This window comes from Pygocentrus nattereri, chromosome 13, assembly GCF_015220715.1.
Source record: "Pygocentrus nattereri isolate fPygNat1 chromosome 13, fPygNat1.pri, whole genome shotgun sequence".
Taxonomy (NCBI): Eukaryota; Metazoa; Chordata; class Actinopteri; order Characiformes; family Serrasalmidae; genus Pygocentrus; species Pygocentrus nattereri.
The window spans coordinates 8,573,897-8,595,609 of NC_051223.1; the positions used below are offsets into that span (position 1 = coordinate 8,573,897).

At 41.6% G+C, this 21,713-nt stretch overlaps 1 protein-coding gene across 1 annotated transcript in view; it reads right to left on the minus strand.

Moving 5' to 3' along the window:
* LOC108411015 (double C2-like domain-containing protein alpha) overlaps positions 1-21,713 on the minus strand; it is a 71,719-nt gene continuing 50,006 nt past the window's right edge. The window contains exons 7-11 of the mRNA XM_017682381.2: positions 20,968-21,027; positions 15,117-15,325; positions 10,114-10,195; positions 7,389-7,485; positions 1-5,620 (exon numbers count right to left, since the gene is read on the minus strand). Coding sequence (XP_017537870.1) covers positions 5,490-5,620; positions 7,389-7,485; positions 10,114-10,195; positions 15,117-15,325; positions 20,968-21,027 — 579 coding nt within the window. The 3' untranslated portion in view covers positions 1-5,489. The remainder of the gene's footprint in view (positions 5,621-7,388; positions 7,486-10,113; positions 10,196-15,116; positions 15,326-20,967; positions 21,028-21,713) is intronic.

Genomic DNA, 21,713 nt, shown 5'->3' on the forward strand with positions numbered 1-21,713 from the left:
TTTGAAGCAAATCACCATTTATTTTTAAGAAAAGTCTTTGAAATGAGGAGACAGAACAGGCTCACTTTGGAAAAGGAAACATTCATGCATCATTCCAGGCACGGTGACGAACAACCAGTGTACAGAAATGCACTAAATGCATCATCATATTGTTTCACATCATCATTTGAGAGGAAGACCGCAACAGCAGAGAAACGTACAAACACACATCTGTTATTATTCCAGTTATGACACATGCATTAATAAGCAACAGCATGCTCCGTTCACAAAACTGAAACGCTTCAACAAACGGACAGAGAAAGGAAACCTTTCCAACAGCCAGTAAAATAAAAGATCAGGTATAAGTGTACAAACCGTATACATCTGATATGGATTATCATTTTTACAGAGTAAACAAAACAAAGGAGAACCGAAAACTCACCACATTTGTTGAATATATTGCTGCTGTCGGAAGAAAACCTCTTATCTCCAATTTTGTCGTTTTTGACCTTTGAAGAAATGGCCCAAAATGACTTGGAAAGACGTCTGGTTCCATTGACTTGCATTAAAAGTGATGTAGGTTTTTTCCTTCTCCTGTAAAGTCACCATTTTGGAGATACCAGGATTTCTATGGACAGCAGCGATATTGTTGCTGTCATATCAAAACCAGTGCGACTGCTGGCTTTTCCACTGTGTGAACGTATCAGGATGAATGGAACAATAGATAAATATAAAATATCATCATAATAAAGGGGCTAATAGAACCCAATAATAAAGGGGCAATAGAATTAAACTGAGAAATGGAAGTGTTGCTTAAATCTTTTGTAAACATGCCTACGCACCTCCTCCAGTGGTGCCACAGTGGTCTATAGAGTGAGACTTTCCAAACTAAATGCTAACCACCCCCCCCCGATGATGTAATCTGAAGGTCAGGGGGGGAACTACAACTCCTTTTTTGAGGGTGGGATGTTTGAAATGTGTTTTGTTTCCTGCTTGCTGGCCAGATAGCTAACGTTAGCGCTAGGAAGCTGGGTATCACGTTGGTATACCAGCCCCTATATTTTATTTCCTTGGGATTCCCAGTGGCTGGATGCTGTATTTGTGTAAAGCATGCTGGGAATTGTAGTGCAAACACAAAAATGAGACATAATCGTGAATTCCGTCCGTCAAACCGATGATTAACTTTGGGCCGGAATGTCACGTTAATTAGGGTTTTGTTATAAGAGCAGTGATCGGGACGATGTTATGACTTCTGCTGAAACTGAACTATTCGGGAAGTAATCAGTGCTTCTAATTAGCTCTAATTAGGTCTGCATTATATTGTTTGTGATTCATTTTCATGACATGAGCCTTCATACTGAACACTGATATCACGGCTGACTGAAATATGCAAATGCAAACCAATCACTCCATATTTTACCATATGCTGTGAGCATCCTGACCAATCACAGGTGTTCTTTGGATGTTCGAAGCATTAATTTGATCCAACCAATGGAAATCACTTTGGTCAAAATAGTACAGGCCAGTCTTTAATCACATCCAAGGGGTTGCAAATGCATTTTTAATACATCGCATGGCATTTGTAGCGATATAAGTCACCACTAAAGTTCATGGAATGAAGGGGAATTCCAACAACTTTTCAAAATTTCTGCCTGATTAACCAGTGAATATGTATTCAGAGTCATTCAGTGTGTTCTAGACAAACTACAGTCAGAATGGTTCACAGTGGTGATGAATGGAACCAGACGTCTGAAGAGTTTCATGCCTTTAAAAGCTACATAACAGGTGCACTTGATGCACTGACATGAAAATTCTTAACCACGCCTGAATTCTTAATGGAAAACTGAGAACTACAGCACTAACTTAATTGTAAACAGCTGGATAAATAATGTAAAATATTACAACTTGTAAAATTATGCATGAAACATAATAATTCAGAATCAAGTTTCTCCATGAGAGGGCGCTATTAGCACACAAGTCGCTTTAGTGCTTGTCATTTAGAGAGAAATGGCCTCAAGCCTCAGCAAGATCTTATGTTCACATTACAAGCCTCGCTGCTCAATTCAGTTGCTCAAATCCGATTTCTCGAACGTAAGAGTTCACATCAGTGTAAGTTACTACACAAAAACTAACCAGCAGGAAAAGCCTTCATCATGAAGATAATCTGCTCTGATCAACTCTCAGCTGTTTATTACAGCCGCTTTTACATTAGCAGGCTGAAGTGGAGCAAATCAGATTTTTTACCCTAGTGTGAAACAGATCTGGTGTTTTCAGCGCTGTGTAAACACACAAATCTGATTATAACGATTCAGATCCGAGACACTGAAGCTATGTTCACACTGCAGGCAAATCGGATTTGTTTCTCCAGAAAGATCTTTTGAGAGGACTGAGTGCAGTTATTTGTAAGGGATCAGATCGGACGTAGTCATGCTGGTGACATGGATTTCAAACATGGATACAGGAGAGACGGAGATGCATCACCTCACCCTCCAAACTCGTCTGAATTCTCTGGCATGAGCATGAATTTTTGGCGCTCTTCTTGAATCCCAGCACTTCTGTCACTCTGGATTTGACACCATTGCTGTTTGTCCTGTTGCAATTAATGTAAAAGACACTGTGAAATCCGATTTGAGTGTCCATAGCATCCAGACTGAGATGTAATTATAAAAATCCGATTGTAATCACATTTCGAACCACCTCCAAATATGGTTTAGATGCAGTTTGCACAAATATGATTGTGTTTTTTTTGCTGTCCTGACAATCAAAAATCAATCTGGACACAATCCGGATATGCCAAATATCATATTTAAGATAAAAATCCGATTTGCCTGCAGTCTGAACACAGCCTACAAATTTCTGTGTCTGACATCACCAGTCTATCCGCATGGGTTGCCGTGGTAACAATGTGGGCGTTAGTAACTTCATAGCAACTGTACAGGACACCAATTTCAAACATGGATGCAGGAGAGATGGAGGTGCATCATCTGGCCCTCCAAACTCTTCGGGGTTCTCTGGCGTAAGTATTAATCCTTGGTGCTCTTCTTGAATCCCAGCAATTCCGTCAGTCTGGATTTGAGATCATAGTTGTTTATCGTGTTGCGAGTGACATAAAAGATACTCTGAAATCCAATTTGAGCGTCCAGAGCGTCGAGACTGAGACTTGTCCTCATGCGCTTTGTTGCTGTCCAGACTATCAACAATCAATCTGGATTCAATCTGAATACGCCAAATATTGGACTTGGGCTGGCAGTCTGAACAAGCATCTATCTCGTGACCATATATCTCAGATCTGATTTGAAAAGATCTGATTTTTGTGTCCACACAGCTCAGGAAAAATCAGCTCTGAGCCTGTTTACACCTTGCATTAATGTGTTTCATGTCCTGATCATATCTGGATAAACCTTGGCCAGATTCCATTTACTAAAATCACTACAATGTGTGTGGCCAGAGAAGATCCAAGTTTACTTCCCACGTTAATAAAAGCACATTAGCACGTGCATCGTTTTCATTTTACTTTTGTTTACTGTTTTCCCCATTAAGATATGAGTGGACAAGCTAAGCTTGGAGATCTGTATCGACCTGGAGTTCAAGAAGGCTCCTAGTTTGGGGAAACTTACGGGTCCTCCATCTTTTGTTTAGTCGTTTATCCGGTCACCGGCTGGTCAACGCTCGGCAGAAGCATTTCTGGTCTTATAATTGTATATGAATACATAATCCATTTACACCTGTTACATGTGTAAATGCAGTCAAGATCCATCTCTGACCAGCTCTGAATGTGGTATGACAGACTGTAATACTATCACGATGCACCAGGGGGTGTTTACACCTGGCTTTTCCTGCAATCAAGTAAAATCCGTGCATGATCCGATCACCAATAAAAGCAAAAATTCTGATTTGTGCCACTTCAGCTTGGTAGTGTAAATATCACCTAACAAACAAACTTCCAAAATGAAAGGCAAGAAAGTTTATTACCAAAAGATATTGAGTTCCACTGTGTTACTAATGTGATTTCTGTTACAAACTATAAACAGAGCCGCTGGGGACAGCGCTTGAGTTTTTCACTGTTTTTCTGCTGCTCCAACTGTTTGAACTGTGCAGGAAAGCATGCCTATTTAACCGTTTGACGCTTTTTGGGCCAACAAGATGGAAACCAAAATGCCACTTTCAACCTTTTTCACACCAACCTTTTCCGGTCGCCGAACTTTGGGTGCATCCCTTAAAGTTAATATATGGAGTGGTTACAAATACACTGCTTGAGAGTGCAGTATGGCCAAAGTACTCCCCAAACAAACTTAGTTTTTTGTAGATTTATCACTATTTATCACAACTATCGTTATCAACATTCCAAGTGTAAGTTCACGAATTGCTTTGGGCAGCAAAGAAAATGGCTATGATTGTGTGGTAGACATTGTGACCCCTGGTTCCATTCACCACCACTGTAAAGAAATCTGAGTCTGTAAGTTTCTCTACAGTGTACCATTTCACATCAAGCCACTCTGAATGGCTGTGTTTACATTTCGATCATTGAACGTTGCAGAAATGTAGAACAATTCTTGGAACTGGCCTTAAATAAGAGCGACATAAGAGGCGTTAAGAGAGAGAGAGAATTCAGAACTGCTTCTGTAATGCAGTGAATCTGCCAAGCATGGCACTGCTGAGCTGCTCATGGAGTAGCAATGGCCCAATCCAAAGTAGGTCCAAAAAGACAGCCGCATTCTTTTAATCCCCCCTCTCAGAAACACATTAGGAGTGGCGGCTGCATTCCGAAAGAGAAACATAGAAAAGGAAAAGCCATATCAACACACCGAGCATGCCGAACAATATACACGAACATACCATTAGCGAGGACGTCATTGCTTATTCTTCATTAAATAAAGAACAACTGTAATTTACAACATCAGCAGCAAGCAGTTCACTGGCGATTTCTTTAAAACTGCATGTCTGGATTTAAGACAACTTCTGCAGGAATTGGTAGGAAGCGTTGTCAAACAGGGCTGTGCCTTATTGCAAAAAAAAGCTTGGACATTATTGCATTAAAACCAAAATATGGCACCATTTTAAATATATTACTTCTCAAAGCTGCCCAGATTTAAAACTCATTTGCGTAGGGTCGATCTTATACAATAAATCCTAGAATAAACCGTTTGAGATTATGCATCAGTGAAACAACAGTTTCATTAACCTTCATAAAACAATAGCTAATTGCATTTCAGAGGCGTGTTATTGTGAAGTGGAGTGAGTTGGTAGAGCGGAACAGATATAAAAAGCCTAGCTGTGAATAAAACCCAGAGATTAAGAAGATTTGAGTAATAACAGAAATGGTTCCCCCCAGCTCATGAAGTTCCTCCATGTGGGACTGATTCCAACACAAACTCCTAGAAGCAGAGCTCATACAGCGTGGCTGCATGATAGTCGCCTGTGGCTAATTTGATGTGAACAACCATTCAGCTGCAAAACGGACCGATGTTAATGAAAACAAGGCCGGCGAGCGGCCATGAGCTTTGGCCTCTTCATTCCTGGAATCCGGGGAGGTCGTTGGTCAGTGTGTGCCAGCGCTCCACCTTCTTGCCCTTGTTCTTCAGACAGTCTATCCAGTGCTGGAGGGCGTCGCCCTGCGACTGACAGCTGAGAGACACGCCCCCTGGGAGATGCGAATGGAGAGAACAAAACGTGTAATTATCAGTTTGCTTGTGCGGGACGGTGATGTGCACACATGTAATCAGCCTTCTATTCAGAGCCCAAGACTGACTGCCTCTCTCTAATAATCATGGGAAAAAAAGGAGACTCGTGCTCTTCCGCTAACAAATTTAAAGGCACTCGAATCCTGTGATACAGTGTGCTAACTGACTTATCTAGGCTCCTCCCACAAACGCATTGTTTTAGTAGCTACGGTTGCGACAGGCTATATAGAATATGAGCAAAATGCCAATACAGCTTATTTAGAATAGATCAGGTGGTAATGCTAAAACAATTGCGGCTGCTTAGCCCATCAGTCAGATGCTTGTCGAAGCTTCGCCTGTCCTAATGGAGTGGTTCATCTGTTATTTGAACCAGTGGGGAACTGTCAGGACCTTCTAGGCCTTCAGTGAAGGCCTAATGATTTCTGGGAATTAAAAGATGCACATTTTAGTTCATTTTTATTCAATAGAATTACACTGTATTGAAACTCAGAGTATTACAGTACTACTCTTGTTTCATCCAAGTTTTGGATGAAATCAAAAGGGATAAATTCTTCAAAATGGTTATACACCCAGTGGAATACTGGCCAATCAAATTTCTCTGTGGTGACCAGGTGGAGATAAATAAGTGAGCTTTTGAAGTCTCTTCAGCTCCTGAAGTCATAACCAGTAGAAAGACTGACACTTAGAATAACTATATGCATAATTATGAGGTATTAAATGAATCAATCACATTCTTATTTCCAATGGGCAGAAGGAATTTAGATAGCATTTTATCAGCATCATTCTAGGCCTTCTGGAAGTAGTTGGTTTCAGCACTGCTCCAAAAGTGTTTTGCTGTGTCTCACGGCAACGTTGCTCGCTTATTTCCAGACTGAGAAATCCGAAAGAAATCAGAGTAAGAGTTTATATTTCTTTCTAGAATAAAACCATTTTGGATGCTTGAGTAAACCTAATTTTGTTCATTTACCTGATTAATAATAGTCAATGTCTGTTCAATTTGAACAAAAACCCTATTTGAGTAAATTTAAAATATTTTTATTGGGATGAATAGTAAAATCGGAAATGAAAAAAAAAAAACTGACAGATGTCAATATTGCTTCATTACCCAAACAAAATAAAGGTGACTACATGGCAAAAATAGTGCTGAATATCAAAATATGCTTGAATTTTTTACATCATTTGTCTTATACATGTGCCTCTGACATGCATGCTTTATCTATGACCTAGATAAGATAGATGACATCTAGGAATTTATTAAATATTATAAGCCATTCATGCCATCAGTATCAGCTTAGAAGCTGATGGTTAACCCCAGCTTGTAGACGGCTAACCCCAAGAGACTGGCTTTTCTGTCCACTCTATTTTTCCCTTAAACTCATTACGTTCTACATACAAACTGAATTATTTTACCTCAGCCTGCAACTTGCTACACGGAAGGGGATGGAATAAGTGTGTTTGGCACTGGATGTATGTTGCATTCTCTATGCTTATTTGTGGCATAACGGTAATAAAGTTCTTGACTTATGAAGGATTTCAACTGGGATACCAAATAAACCAGTATGTTGCCCACTACTGCGTGCCACCAATGGTCGTGTACCTCTATGAGTAAACAATAAGTAAACAACATGTAAACCTTGCTTAACTGTACAACAGCACAGAGTTTCTAAGTGAATGGAAAGTGCAGATTTATTGTGAAAAGACAAGTGGAACAGTAGAAACGCTATTTACCGATAAAATCGTTAGACTTCCCCAGATCATAGTCCCATACTGTAACCTCCAGTGTCTTAGTCGCCAGCTCGTTGAATGTGATCTCATAGAAAAACTCCTATAGAGGAGAAATTGAGAGGTGGAATTATGCAGGAAATGTACAAATACTTCATTTTTATATCTTGCTGCTGTCGGATCAAAATCTCTAAAATAGTAACTTTACAGCAGAAAGAAAAAACAGATGTTACTTTTAACGTAAGTCAATGGAACCAGATGTTTTCCTGTGTCATTTTGGACCATTTCCTTTGCTCTGTTCATCATAATATTTTTAGACAATGTGAAAGACAACAAGCACTTCCAAATTATGCCAAAAACCAAAAAAAGACAAAAATGGAGATACAAGGTTTTGTTCCGAAAGCAGCGATATACTGATTCAAAAGTTTGCATCATTAAAATACAGGCCACAACTTTATGTAATTTTGACCCATTTTATCTGCTTGACTTGCTTTTTCAGACACTTGACATTTAAGCAGTGTTTGTAGTGACCCTTGAAAAGTAGAGCATTAATGCAGACACGCACGTGTGTCTCTTGAGTCTCATGTACAAGCAGGAACACAGGAAAACACGCACACACATACACACTGGTGTGTTTTCCCATCATTGTGAGGTGTTTTCCACTAATGCTAACTGGTGTACATAAGCATACGCATATCTACATTGCAAATTGTTTAGATTAGATTGTTGGAATTTTAACAATTTAACAATTTCTTTGGATTTTTAAAATAAAAGCTGCAGTTTTGGGGGCAATTGCATTTCTATGGCAAAACCATCTACATACACCTGTGCTGGTAATGATCCTCGTATTCAGATGAGGGGTTGTGGGGAGGTATCTTCCCTTCCTTTGCTTTAGTTTTGGTTAAAGCTAAATTAATGTTTCAGAGTTAGGAACCATCTAAAATTACAGGAAGAAAAATATTATTAATATATTATTATTATTATTATTGTTGTTAGTAGTAGTAGTAGTAGTAGTAGTAGTAGTAGTAGTAGTAGTACATTTGCTGATAGTGCAAATAGTGACCGTGTGTGAGTTGAAGTACAATCTTAAGATTCCCTTATTAGTCCTACAGTGGGGAAATTTCACCTCCACATTTAATCCATCCGTGAAGTGAAAGACCAAATACACACTAGTGAACACACACATTAGGGGACCGTGAGCACACTTGCCCGGAGTGGTGGGCAGGCCTATCCGCAGCAGTTAGGTGTTAGGTGCCTTGCTCAAGGACACCTCAGTCACATATTTTTGGCACTGGGGATCGAAACAGCAACCTTCCGGTCACAGGGTCAATTCTCTAACCTCCAGTCCATGACATCTGCCAAAGTTTGGCAAATAAAATAATGAGAATTGCAACAAGTCACACAAATAACATCCAATCCCTATGCTGTACTATAGGCCTACACTTTTTTGTACAGGCATAAGCACCGAACATGTTCAACCTTCATGTTTAAAAGGTCAGATAGGTTTACATTGAATTAAATAAATCAATAAATGAACAACATTATTCTCACACTTGTGGCATCATCACTGCAGTTACCACAGTAATTTGGTTAACCCGGGGCTCGGCAGCAGGCGGCTCTTTTACTACTCTGTTGTGGCTCCAGGTAGATTATTAGGTAAAAATAAAATAAATGGACTTAAACGCTGGAGTTAACGTAGAACTGCTGATTCACCCTTTAACCCTGAAGATCAGTGCAGACTGCTGGTCACCATAGCAATGCAGACAACAATCCCACCCAGCTATTAGCTAACGAAACGGCAAAGAGAAAGATTTCAGATGAACATTGTTAATTTGGCAACGGATGGACTTATTTACATTTATATTCAATCCAGCTGGTTTCCTGATACATTTAATCGGCAATGAGAAACTGACAAACACTAAAAAGTTGTGAGGCTGTAGTCAGTTTCTCGTTTGCCAGCTTCTTGTTTGAATGCTCCTGTTCCACTTTAAAAATGGTGCCGCAGTTCCATTCTGGTGCTTCTGGCACCATTTAAGGTGAACGGGAAAATTCAAAGAAGAAGCTGGTAAATAAGGTGCGACTTCAGTCTCATAAACAGCCGAACGTTGAGTGACATTTTACAAGGAACTACTCCACTTTTGCGGAAAGGTTTCCTGCCGGAGAGGTGAGAAAAGCAGTTATAGATGAGCTAAAACTTAAGTTTGTGTTTTTATTTATACTTTTTAGCCTATATTGGCACATCAGCACATACTGAGACATATTTACAGCCGAGATGGTAAAATGCACATTAATTTTGTGGCTCCTTCTACTGAAAGGAAAAATGGCTATTCTTAACATTTGGGTTGCAGACCCCTGGATTAACACCTTAAAATCTCAGTCTTAGTACATACTAAGGTGTATTATTTAGTAACTACAGGGTCTTTCATGCAAACTGGTTGAGCTATGCTTAGGTTATAGAACAGATGTGGCATCATTTAACATGTCTCAGATGAAGCATGTGCTAGTCTTCACCCTCCCAGCTTGGTAGGATCATGTGATGGGGGAGACTTAGCTAGATGGATGAACTGGAATGAAAGAATCAATAATAATAAAAAAAAACATTTTTCCTAATTTTCCAGAAAATCATCCCCAACAATGTCCACATAGTCATGATTCAGAAGAAATTTGGAATAATACACACACACACACACACTTATACACACACACACACACACATTATATATATTTATACCTCATTAAACTCAGGGTTCAGTGTTTTTTTAATGACAGCAGTCTTGTGTTTTGATTTCTTCTTCACGTCTGGTTTGAGGTACCTGCAAAGGGAGACAGACACAGAGACAGAGAGAGAGAGAGAGAGAGAGAGAGAGAGACTCAGTTAATAATGAAGAATGTTCAAAGCCTCTCTGAATGAATGGCCCTTATTTCTGTCCTTTGTTGCTGTTAATGTGGTGCGTGCCTACGCATACCTCACACACAATACACAGTAATGACGACAGTGAGTGTGTGCCGCATGCATGTGTTTGTTTGTCTGAATGTGTGTGTGTGTGTGTGTGTGTGTGTGTGTGTGTGTGTGTGTGTGTGTGTGTGTGTGTGAGACCAGAAATGAGTGGTTGCCATATTTGTTATTTGCTCATAGGAAGATAACTGTTTGTGTGTGTGTGTGTGTGTGTGTGTGTGTGGGAAAAAGAAAGAGCGAGTCAAAGAATAAAGAAGAGAGAGAAAGTCAGAGACCACTCGTCATCATTTTAATTTCCACTCAAAATTTCCACTCAAAACAGCCATTAAGTACAAGCAATTAAGTTATTGATTTTTCAGCATCAGGAAAAGAAGCAGAAACATACTGTAGCGATAGGGGGTCTCAGAAGAACCTTGGTGGAGGGGTCTGGGCCATAGCTCAGCTTTACTAATACCTCACTCAGAACAGCTTCAGCCAAAAGGAAAACATGCAGCACACCAGATAGCCAGGCTCTACTGTCCCCAGCCTGGCTACTCCGGCTCGCCACCAAAACAAACACACTGGGAATTCCTATCCCTTCAGAATAAAGAACTGCATGAGGACTTCTAGGAACTAAATAGCGAGTTTACCTTGAACACATATTTAAACCCTTCATCTTCATTCCAGCTTCCATTCTTTTCAGGAGACTCACTTTCAGCTAATCAAAGAATCTGCAGACACACCTCCAGAGTTCAGTCTTAGAAGCTGGTTGATCATTTTCTGAAGTAATCAAACACATTCAGGGGTGCTGAGGTCTGGACTCTGGGGTGGTCAATCCGTCGTTCAGCTTCTTTGTTTGATGTGTCCGTCTCCTTTTCTCAGCGAGGTTCTTCTTGAACAGCTACACATCCTTTCAGACCCACAGCGCTGAGTGGTCTTCTCACAGTGGAAGGATGGACAGAAACACCTGTGGATGTTTTCAGATCTGAAGCAGCTTGATTTTCTTCTCTCTCTCAGAGAAGAAAGCTTTCAGTGCTGTTTATCTAATGGGGGCTGTTTTTGGTGTCTTCCAGGTCTTCAAGGTGGTTGTTAGAAGCAAAATTTTCTCTGTAGCTTTTAATCATTTTTTGAACTCCAGTTTTCGCATGCCTTTGTCTTTCTCCTTCCTTATGCAAGTGGATGATCTCAGATCCAATCTCTTCAGAAATATCTCTTGCAAAATGAGTGACTTGTAACATTTCTATTGGTTCAAAGGGCAGCTGCTGTGCTCAAATGACACAGAAAAATAAAAATAAAATAAAAAATGTTTATCTCAAGTTTCTCAAGATGCTGGAGATGGATGTCGATGAAATGTAAAACATAGCGAGTAAAAGAACTAAATAAAAAAGAAAAGAAGAAGTCAAAAGAGAGAGCAAGCAAATGAGGTTGAGAAAAAGAAAATAAAATGAAAAGGAATGAAAAAGAGAGGGAAGATGAAAACGAAGATGGGTAAAAAATGGAAAACGAGAGAAGAAAGACAAAAAAGACGAATAAAAATGGAAAGAACATGTAAAGGCAGATGAGAAAAATATTGAGAAAACAGATGGAGTTGAGAAAGAAGGTGACAAAAAAATGGAGAGAATGTGCAAAAGATACAAATACAAAACAATACAGAAGAATGAATCAGACTAGAATAGATGAAGGAGGGGGAGCCACAGAGAAACTGATAAAATCTGCAAAAGGAGATGAGAAAGTGGAACAAAATGAATCAAAAGGAAAAAAAGAAAGACGCACTGGGGAAGGAAAGAAATAAGGAGTAAATAAGACAACGGCTGTGATGTTAGGCTTAAGGACATCAGTGGCATTCAAGTAAATATAGCAGGAGACCCACTTTTCCCTCTGATATCTGTCAGGACTTATCACTCTCCCAACACATGCACTACAGACAGGCATCAGGAATGATAAAATGTACGCTAACCTCCCATTTCAGGTTTCACATGTCATCAACGTTTCTCATCGGGGAAACCCCAACACCAAAGGAGCTATATCATGAAGAACTCGTTTTCTTGTTTACTTTCTTAATAAAAGAGAAAGTTAAAAGCTTCAAAACACATAATTCGTTCCTCAAACCACACAGTACATATATAAAACAAAAAAAAACTAAAAATGAAATGGTGGAACACAATACAGGAAGATAGATGTAGAACATGGTTGAACACACATAACATGGTGGATGTAGAATATTGTGGAATACATACAGGATGGAAGATGTAGAACATGGTGGAACATATACAGGATGGAAGATGTAGAACATGGTGGAATATATACAGGATGGTAGATGTAGAATATGATGGAACACATACAGGATGGAAGATGTAGAACATGGTGGAATACATACAGGATGGTAGATATAGAACATGGTAGAACATATACAGGAAGACAACTGTACAACATGGTGGAACACATACAGCATGGTGGATGTAGAACATTTTGGAACACATACAGATTAAGATACCATTATTAGTCCCACAACAGGGAAATTTCACCTCCGCATTTAACCCATCCGTGAAGTGAAACACCACATACACACTAGTGAGCACACACACACTAGGGGGCAGTGAGCACACTTGCCCGGAGCGGTGGGCAGCCCAATCCGCAGCGCCCGGGGAGCAGTTGGGGGTTAGGTGTCTTGCTCAAGGACACCTCAGTCATATGCTGTCAGCTCTGGGGATCGAACCGGCAACCTTCCGGTCACGAGGCTGGATCCCTAACCTCCAGCCCACGACTGCCCAATCTACCATCAACAGGAGGGTAGATGTAGAACATGGTGGATCACACACAGGATGGTAGATGTACAACATGGTGGAACATGTACAGGAAGAAAGATGTAGAACATGGTAGAACACATACAGGATGGTGGATGTAGAACATGGTGGAATACGTACAGGATGGTAGATGTAGAACATAGTCGAACCTATACAGGAAGATAGATGTAGAACATGGTGGAATACGTACAGGATGGAAGATGCAGAACATGATGGAACACGTACAGGATGGTAGATGTAGAACATGGTAGAACACAGACAGGATGGTACATGTAGAACATGGTGGATCACATACAGGACGGTAGATGTAGAACATGGTAGAACATATACAGGAAGACAGATGTAGAACATGGTGGAACACATACAGGATGGTTGATGTAGAACATGGTGGAATACGTACAGGATGGAAGATGCAGAATATGATGGAACACGCACAGGATGGTAGATGTAGAACATGGTCGAACCTATACAGGAAGATAGATGTAGAACATGGTGGAACACATACAGGATAGTAGATGTAGATCATGGTGGAACATATACAGGAAGACAGACGTAGAACATGGTAGAATACATACGGTATGATTGATGAAGCACTGGTGGTCTATGTACCCAGTATTTTGTGCAAAGAAATACATTATATTGCCAAAAGTATTAGCTCGTCTGTCTTCACACGCATATGAAATTGAGTGAGATCCCATTCTTAATCCATAGGGTTGAATATGATGTCGGCCCACCCTTTGCAGCTATAACAGCTTCAACTCTTCTGGGAAGGCTTTCCACATGGAAAGGAGTGTGTTTATGGGAATTTTTGACCATTCTTCCAGAAGCACATTTGTGAGGTCAGACACTGATGTTGGACGAGAAGGCCAGGCTTGAAATCTCCGCTCTAATTCATCTCAAAGGTGTTCTGTTGGGTTGAGGTCAGGACTCTGTGCAGGCCAGTCAAGTTCTTTGATACCAAACACACTCATCTATGTCTTTATGGACCTTGCTTTGTGCATTGGTGCACAGTCATGTTGGAAGAGGAAGGGGCCGTCCCCAAACTGTTCCCACAAAATAGGTAGCATGAAAATCTCTTGGTGCTGAAACATTAAGAGTTCCTTTCATTGAAACTAAGGGGCCGAGCCCAACTCCTGAAATACAACTCCACACCATGACCCACCCTCCACCAAACTTTACACTTGGCACAATGCAGTCAGACGTACCGTTCTCCTGGCAACCGCCAAACCCAGACTAATCCATCGGATTTCCAGATGGAGAAGCATGATTGGTCACTCCAGAGAACACGTCTCCACTACTCTAGAGTCCAGTGGTAATGTTTTACACCACTGCATTCCATGCTTTGCTTTGCGCTTGGTGATATAAGGCTTGGATGCAGCTGCTCGGCCATGGAAAACCATTCCATGAAGCTCTCTACGCTGTTTTTGAGCTGATCTGAAGGCCACATGAAGTTTGGAGGTCTGTAGTGATTGACTCTGCAGAAAGTTACCGACCTCTGCGCACTATGAGCATCAGCACCTGCTGACCCTTTTCTGTCGTTTTACATCGCCGACCACTTCGTGGCTGAGTTGTTGTTGTTTCCAATCTCTTCCACTTTGTTATAATAACCCTAACAGTTGACTGTGGAATATTTAGGAGTGAGGAAATTTCACAACTGGACTTGTTGCACAGGTGGCGTCCGATCACGGCACCATGCTGCAATTCACTGAGCTCCTAAGAGCGACCCATTCTTTCACTAATGTTTGTAGAAGCAGTCTGCAGGCCTAGGGGCTTGGTTTTTTTACACCTTTGGACATGGAAGTGATTGGAACGACTGAATTTAATTATTTGGATGGGTGAGTGAATACTTTTGGAAATATAATGTATGTCTCACCATCTAATTTCTGCTAATACTGCCCCCTTGGGAAGAACGTTCAGCTTGCAAAACTTGAGTGAGTAAGTTACCATAAGGTGCATCAGATCTAAATTAGGCAACTGCAGAGCCCACACGCTTACGTTTTGACGTAGGGGTCAGAAAAGCCATTGACGTCCATAGCGGCTAGGTGAGCGCAGCGTCGGACGCCCACACACAGGCCACCCTTGGCTCTCTCTTTGGCCTCTGGTAGGACCTCTCCACCATCGGTGTCCTGGGCTGGTGGCAGAAACTGCAAGCACAGGAGCAAGCGGCCCCGTTCCTCCAGGCTCCGCTGCTGCTCTGTCTCCCACTACAAACACACAGATATATATCAGATAAGGCAGTAGCTGTCATACAGTCATAATGCAACTATTGTGAGGAAGGATTGTGAGGTTAACACCATAACCTCAGTGAAGAGGGTGGGAAAATCATGATATGGAGCTGCCTCTCTGCAAGTGGTACTGGAGGATTACCAACATCAAAGGAAACATAAATGGAACAACATTCTTGGAGATATTAGAGGATATTTTAGTCTTGTCAGCCAAGAACAGGGTGAAGATTTCAAAATGACAATGACCCCAAACATACAGTCAAAACAACTTAATACTAGTAACATAATTACTGGTAAAGGTAAGTGCATTGTCTAGCCAATTTCCTGCATTAAATCACATTGAAAATTTATGGAGGATTTTGAAATTGCAAGTCCAACAGAGGGACCCTTGTAACCTTGGGGAATTTAATACAGTTTGCCAAGAGGAACAGGCCAAATTTTGAACCATGATGCTACCAAAAGCTAATTATTTCTTACCATGTCAGACCGAGAATTGCCAACTGTGTTTACATGCACTTAATAATCTGATAAATGCAGAAAATCAGATTTTGTCAGTAATCCGATCAATGCACTTACATGCCCCTGAGTAATCAGATAATGGGGAAACTCCAGATCTACATGAGTCAGACAGTAATCAGATTTCTTACAATAAGCCTATAGACTCACAGAATAAGATATTTACAAAAATATCATGTAAAACTATATGCCGCTGTTTTACCTGAAAATACTACATCTAATCATCTACAAGATGAAAAATATTTAAATCCTTTATTTCATCAACCATGTATTTGATTTCAGCGGCACTCCGAAAGTGTTTTGCTGCGTCTCGCGGTGATGCTGCTTGCTTATTTCCAGTACTGCCGTCTGTTTCCACACACGCTCAGACTAAGAAATCCGAAAGAAATCAGAGTAAGGGTTCACAGCACTGAGAAATCTGATTACTGAGCTTAAATCCAGTCTCTTTATCCACGTTCTTCATCGGATTTCTGGACCTCACTCCGATCTAAGAAATCGGAGTGTGTTGATTACAGGACCATCTGAGTAATCAGATAACTGCAAAAATTCGATTACGATCATATTGAGTGCATGTAGATGCACTCAATGACTTAGTATCTAAGTTATTCATATGTGGTGTCCCAATTTTTTCCCCTCTGTATTGCTTTTAAACTTTGCTTACGTTTATGAATTCATGCATTAATTCATATTTATACATTTGAAATGCATATATGCACTGGGAAGTAACACAAACAAGTGTCTCTTCACTCTATGGATGTTATAGGCTTGTTCGCTATAGCTGCATCTCTGGCTCAGCTGTACACAGGATAAGGAATCAGTTTAGCTGAAGATGAATTTTACCCACAGTGGAAAATGCTTCAAAGGCTGTAAGTCTCTTCTCCTCCATAATTTCTTACTGATGTGTCACTCTGATGAATTCCAGTCTGTTTTAAACTTGACATAACAAGCCTCAGTACAGCACACCACAGGTTGCTACCTTGGGAGAGATGATTAGAATTTCTGGAACCTGGCTCATAAAATCGCAATAGTTAGGCGCTGGAATACATGAATAACAATAAATCTCAACAATGAAAGGAAGTTGGTCTGTAGCCGCTTCTTGTTATTGCTGTGTCTGCTTGGTATTCGGAATGGAAGTCGCTGGAGATAGGGAGAATCTGTCTTCTGTAGATTTGCCCAGGAGATACGCAGAACAAAGCTAACATGATCAATGGTAGGTTCCCAACTGCAGAGTGCCAGCTTCTGCCGAAGGTTCCCGAGACATCGCCCTATTGACTCGCTATTCACTCGTTTGTGCTATACTTATCATCCCAAATGAACAGCGTAAGTGCTTTAATTTTCGCTTATATTCCGTTCTACCTGCTTTGGTGTTCATTATCTCTCGCTGTGAAATTAATCCACTCGAACACTATAATGGAAAGTGCCAAAGCGATTTCTCTCAGTCCAACAAGTCCTTCGGGTATTTTGTACATAAACTAATCATGTCGGCCTCAATTAGAGTCCAGCTTGCTTACAGAAGGTAACATGAGGGACAACATGTGAGCTATGAACTATGGTATGAACCAGTTAGGCTGGATAAAAGCCTTCTCAAAAAGAAAGGCCTTTCCACTTTAACCTCTGCCATTTGGAAATCAGGCAAGGAGCAGCGCTTCAAGGGAGAATCTTCATATTTTAGCTTCATCACGATATTAGAGTTGACACACTGTGTGCAACTGCTAAATAATAAGAACTCAGTGAAAAAAAAATCAGCACCACACCACACTGTTGGATATTAAACCTGGCTTTAGACCTTGTATTGTTTTAGGCTTGCGTGTAGCATGGCATGTGTTACCCCGGGCTCAAGGAGGAGGGTGGAGGCAGGGTTCAGGGTGGCAGCAGCCATTACTTTTAATTTTCACACAAAATAAACACAGACCAACCAGTGCTAAGCTGTACACTTTTCAGTGGCATATGCTAAATAACCTTTTCAATCTGTTCACAGAGCTTTTCAGCTCTTTCAGTCTTGTGCTGCTGCTTGTTCCTCTCTCTCTCTCTCTGTTCCCGCTCAGCCCTTTTTAAGCACCAGAGCTGAAAGAGAACGAGAGCTCACCGCTCTGCCTCCCAGTTACCGCCCCCAGCTGGCAGCTCAGCCGCCTGGGTCGAACGTAGTGGCCTCACTACGAAACAGGGGGCGGGGCCCGGGCGGTGGAGCTCAGGACTCGCTCCTTGCACTGGTGCCTCTCACGGATGGCACCAGTGTCCTCGTCCAGCTCCTCCCACCACCACTCTCATGCCTCGCGTCTATCCGGGGAGCTCGGGCTTTGCGCTCCACCCCCTCCACACTTGCAGCTCTCTCCCCGGCGTCCTCAATGAGGTTCGCCGCTGCTGAGTGTTCAGGCCCCGCCTTTCTGCCGGTTCTCTCGGCCATCATCGTCGGGGCCCAGGGGGCGGGCACATACCACATAGCGACATGCTAAAATCCCAGGACCCATCATCCTCCATCTAAAATGCCAATAAACTCAACGTTGGGTTTGTGTGACACACCTATGGACATTGTTGATGCAGGTTAGACAGTATTGGTGTTTGATTGCAAATGCTAGGGTTTGCTGGAAAATGATGTTTGGTGGAGAACTTGTATTTGTTGGGGAATGGTATCATTTAGTGGAGAATGGTCTTAGACCCGAAACGTACCTTATACAAAGACATGAACACAAATGACAGTGCTCCGTCAACACATTGCAAGCGCTCGCTCCTTCATGATAGAGTACAAATCAGAGAGGAATCTACTGCTATTCCAACAGTCTTGACAGCTAAAGGTGGACAGTAGAGGAGAGTGAGCTGCTTTACCTCTTCACCTGGAAATGCGATAGTTAATCATATTTTTATGCCGTCTTTGCGTAAGACTCGTCTGCCATGACAGCTGACAAAGCACGCTGGGAGTACAAGGCTGCTTAGTCAGGCTTGGCTGTCGTAGCACATCTTGCTGTAACGCTCAGAATGTAGCTTGTGTTTCTGTTGTGAAATTGAAATCATCGTGAAACATTTTGAACCCCTGCGTGAAGTAGGTTTTGGGCCTTAGCCGCACGCACATGTTTGTTCCATTGTAAGCACTCTGGCGTAATATGGCTGCCGCTTCACTTTGGTTTTTCATTTGTTTTGTTTCGTATTCTTTGTGTTGATGTTTTGATGCATCCCTGCTGGGAAACATGCTGCCCTCATTCCACTGAGATAGCAGCCGAGAGCGAGTTTGCACCCGTGGCTCAGAGACTTCTTGGGCTGGCTGTTTGGGTGATGCTACATCACAGCTATAATGCAGCCTGGACCAGCCCCTTGAGTGACGTTGTATTGTGGCCTGAACTACCTGGGGCCTGGAGCCTGAACTACCTGATCGACATTACATCACAGATACGTGGCTACCGGGCTGACTGCTTGGATACCATAATTGTGGGGTGAGAGTTTGCTAAGTGACTCTATACTGTGGTCATTGTAATACCCCCTCACTTGCTATTGGGAATGTAGTGGTGTGTATATGTGCTTCTGTACAGTGTTGTTTTATGTATTGTTGTTCTTTTTGTATCGCGTACTTGGGTTTGAGAAAGGTGCTATAAAAATTGAACTTATTATTATCATTATTAGGTGCAGACTGATATTTGGTGGAAAATATAGGTGTTCAGTGGAGAATGGAGGTGTTGATGAATGATGGTATTTGGTATTTTTGGTAGACAATGTTGGCATTTACTGAAGAATTCTGAAGTTTGTTGGACAGTATTGGAGAATAGATTCTGTTTAAGATTCCTGATGTTATTAGTGTTGCAGTCTGTGGGAAAACGTGACTGTTGGAGAATGTTTGGAATGTCTTGGTGTTTGTAGGAAAATAAAAACATAAAAAACTAATTCTCCAAATTTTTGAGAATTTTGAAGTTTGCTGAAGAATTCGATGGCTGGAGCACACTGACCCAGCATTCTCCAACAAACCCAATGCCAGATGTACCAGTGTGAATGAGTAAAGAACGTTCCAGAGTATCCAACAGTCATTGGATCAGTTCTGCCATAGGAAAGATGGTGTTTACTGAAGAATGATGGGCACCAGGTTTAAGGGAAGCCAATCCTATGGCTTTAATTAGTTCCTCAGTTTAAGCAGTTATGTAGGGTCTGTGCCTATTCACTTCACCTCTTCTACACTAGAGCTCAATCAGCAACTAAAACACTAGATTTATTCACAAATCCCAGTACACGTCATTGTGTAATGAACTGGTTACGTAGCTTTCTAATGACAAGCTGCCATCGGGCTGGAAGGCAGATGGAGGGGAGGGCAGAAGACTGAGGGAGCATGTGAGGGGGGAGAGCAGATGAGTGAAAAGTGAGCACAAAATCCAGAGAAGAAGAGACCAACACAGTGTGCGTCACTTGTGACCATAGGCAGCTCTGTATGTACAGCCGCATGTATTTATAGCCTTCCAGTGGCACATTATTTTAAGCCGTACTTGAGCCATCAGTTTCACGTGTGACGTAACCCGGCTCCCTGCAAAAACATTCCACTGAGCCTGCCAAGATCTCTGACTCTAATAAGGATTTTTAAATACATCAAGACAAGTTCTAAAAATGTGCAACAAGAAAGATGCAATTTTCTCCAGCAGCTCTTCAATCTCTCAGCACCCCGTTCTCGGGAAAATAGGACAAAGGTGATCACTGAGTGGAGGAAGACTCCCAAATAAATCCTCCTTCCTGCCCTCCTCATCAACGAACCGTTAAACTGTCCTTCCTCTCCAAGAAAGCTGCGCTCGTTCAAGACCACCTCTCTTCCTTTCCCTTTCTTTTCTGGTTCCACTTGTCAAGTGCTTTCGTCCTGGCCTCATTTGACTAATTAGCAGGTCTCAGGAAGTGATCTGCTGAACTGGTTTGTCTGGCTGTGTCAAATGGTCCGGTAATGAGGGAGCGACATGAAAGGGGGCAACAGCTGCTGTCCTCGGAGAAACCGAACTGGCTTTCTCCCACTTTAGTTAAATATTTAATGGTAGCGAGAGTATGGGCAGGGCAAAGTGGTGCATTAGTGACGGGAAAATGAGACCGTCAAATTGGTGCTGGGATTTAGAGCCAGGGAAGCAGAAAGAGAGAATAAGGAAATGTACCTCTCTTAGATAGCAGGAGATCCCTCTGAGCGCTGTGCTCATAGCAGTCGGAGACGCCAGCTGAAAGACAGAGATCCAGTTAGTTTGAAACCAGAACTTCACCCACAAATCGCTTGAGCTTGTATGCCGGACAGTAATCTGGGTGGCCCAGCAGTGGCAAACTGTCAGTGGGGTGCCGAACTTCTCAAGCCAACGGAGCAATATATGCTTGCTATTTGGGTACTAAATTTGATCACAACCACCAGCTGCAACAGTCATATTTTTACTAGTAACAACTAACTAATGCATACATTAGTTTAACATGACAATAGCCTGTTCAGAACTAATCTACAAACCCACTGCTATGGACCCACTGGCTAGCAGTCTCACTATATATTCAGCATAGAAGTAAACAATGTGTACAAGTTGAACTGAATAAGACTGTAAGCCTTGTCTGCTTATTCTTTAATATTTCCTTGCGACAACCATGTATGTAGCATCTTTAAACAATGTTTTTTAGCCAACTGGAACAACAGAGGTGCCAGTTTAGCCAAATTGGCAGTCTCACTGAGCTGGAGCTGTGGGTGTTAAATTCATGTTCAGAGCTCAAACCAGGGTGATGATTATTTTTAGCATATAGCATTTAGTGTTTTGAGCTTAGATTACCAAGAGTCATATATACGGTTTTCGTTGGTTTCCTCAACACTTACACCTGCTAAAAGGCAGAAACATTTCTTATTTGTAGCGATGATGTGCTTCTTCATTAA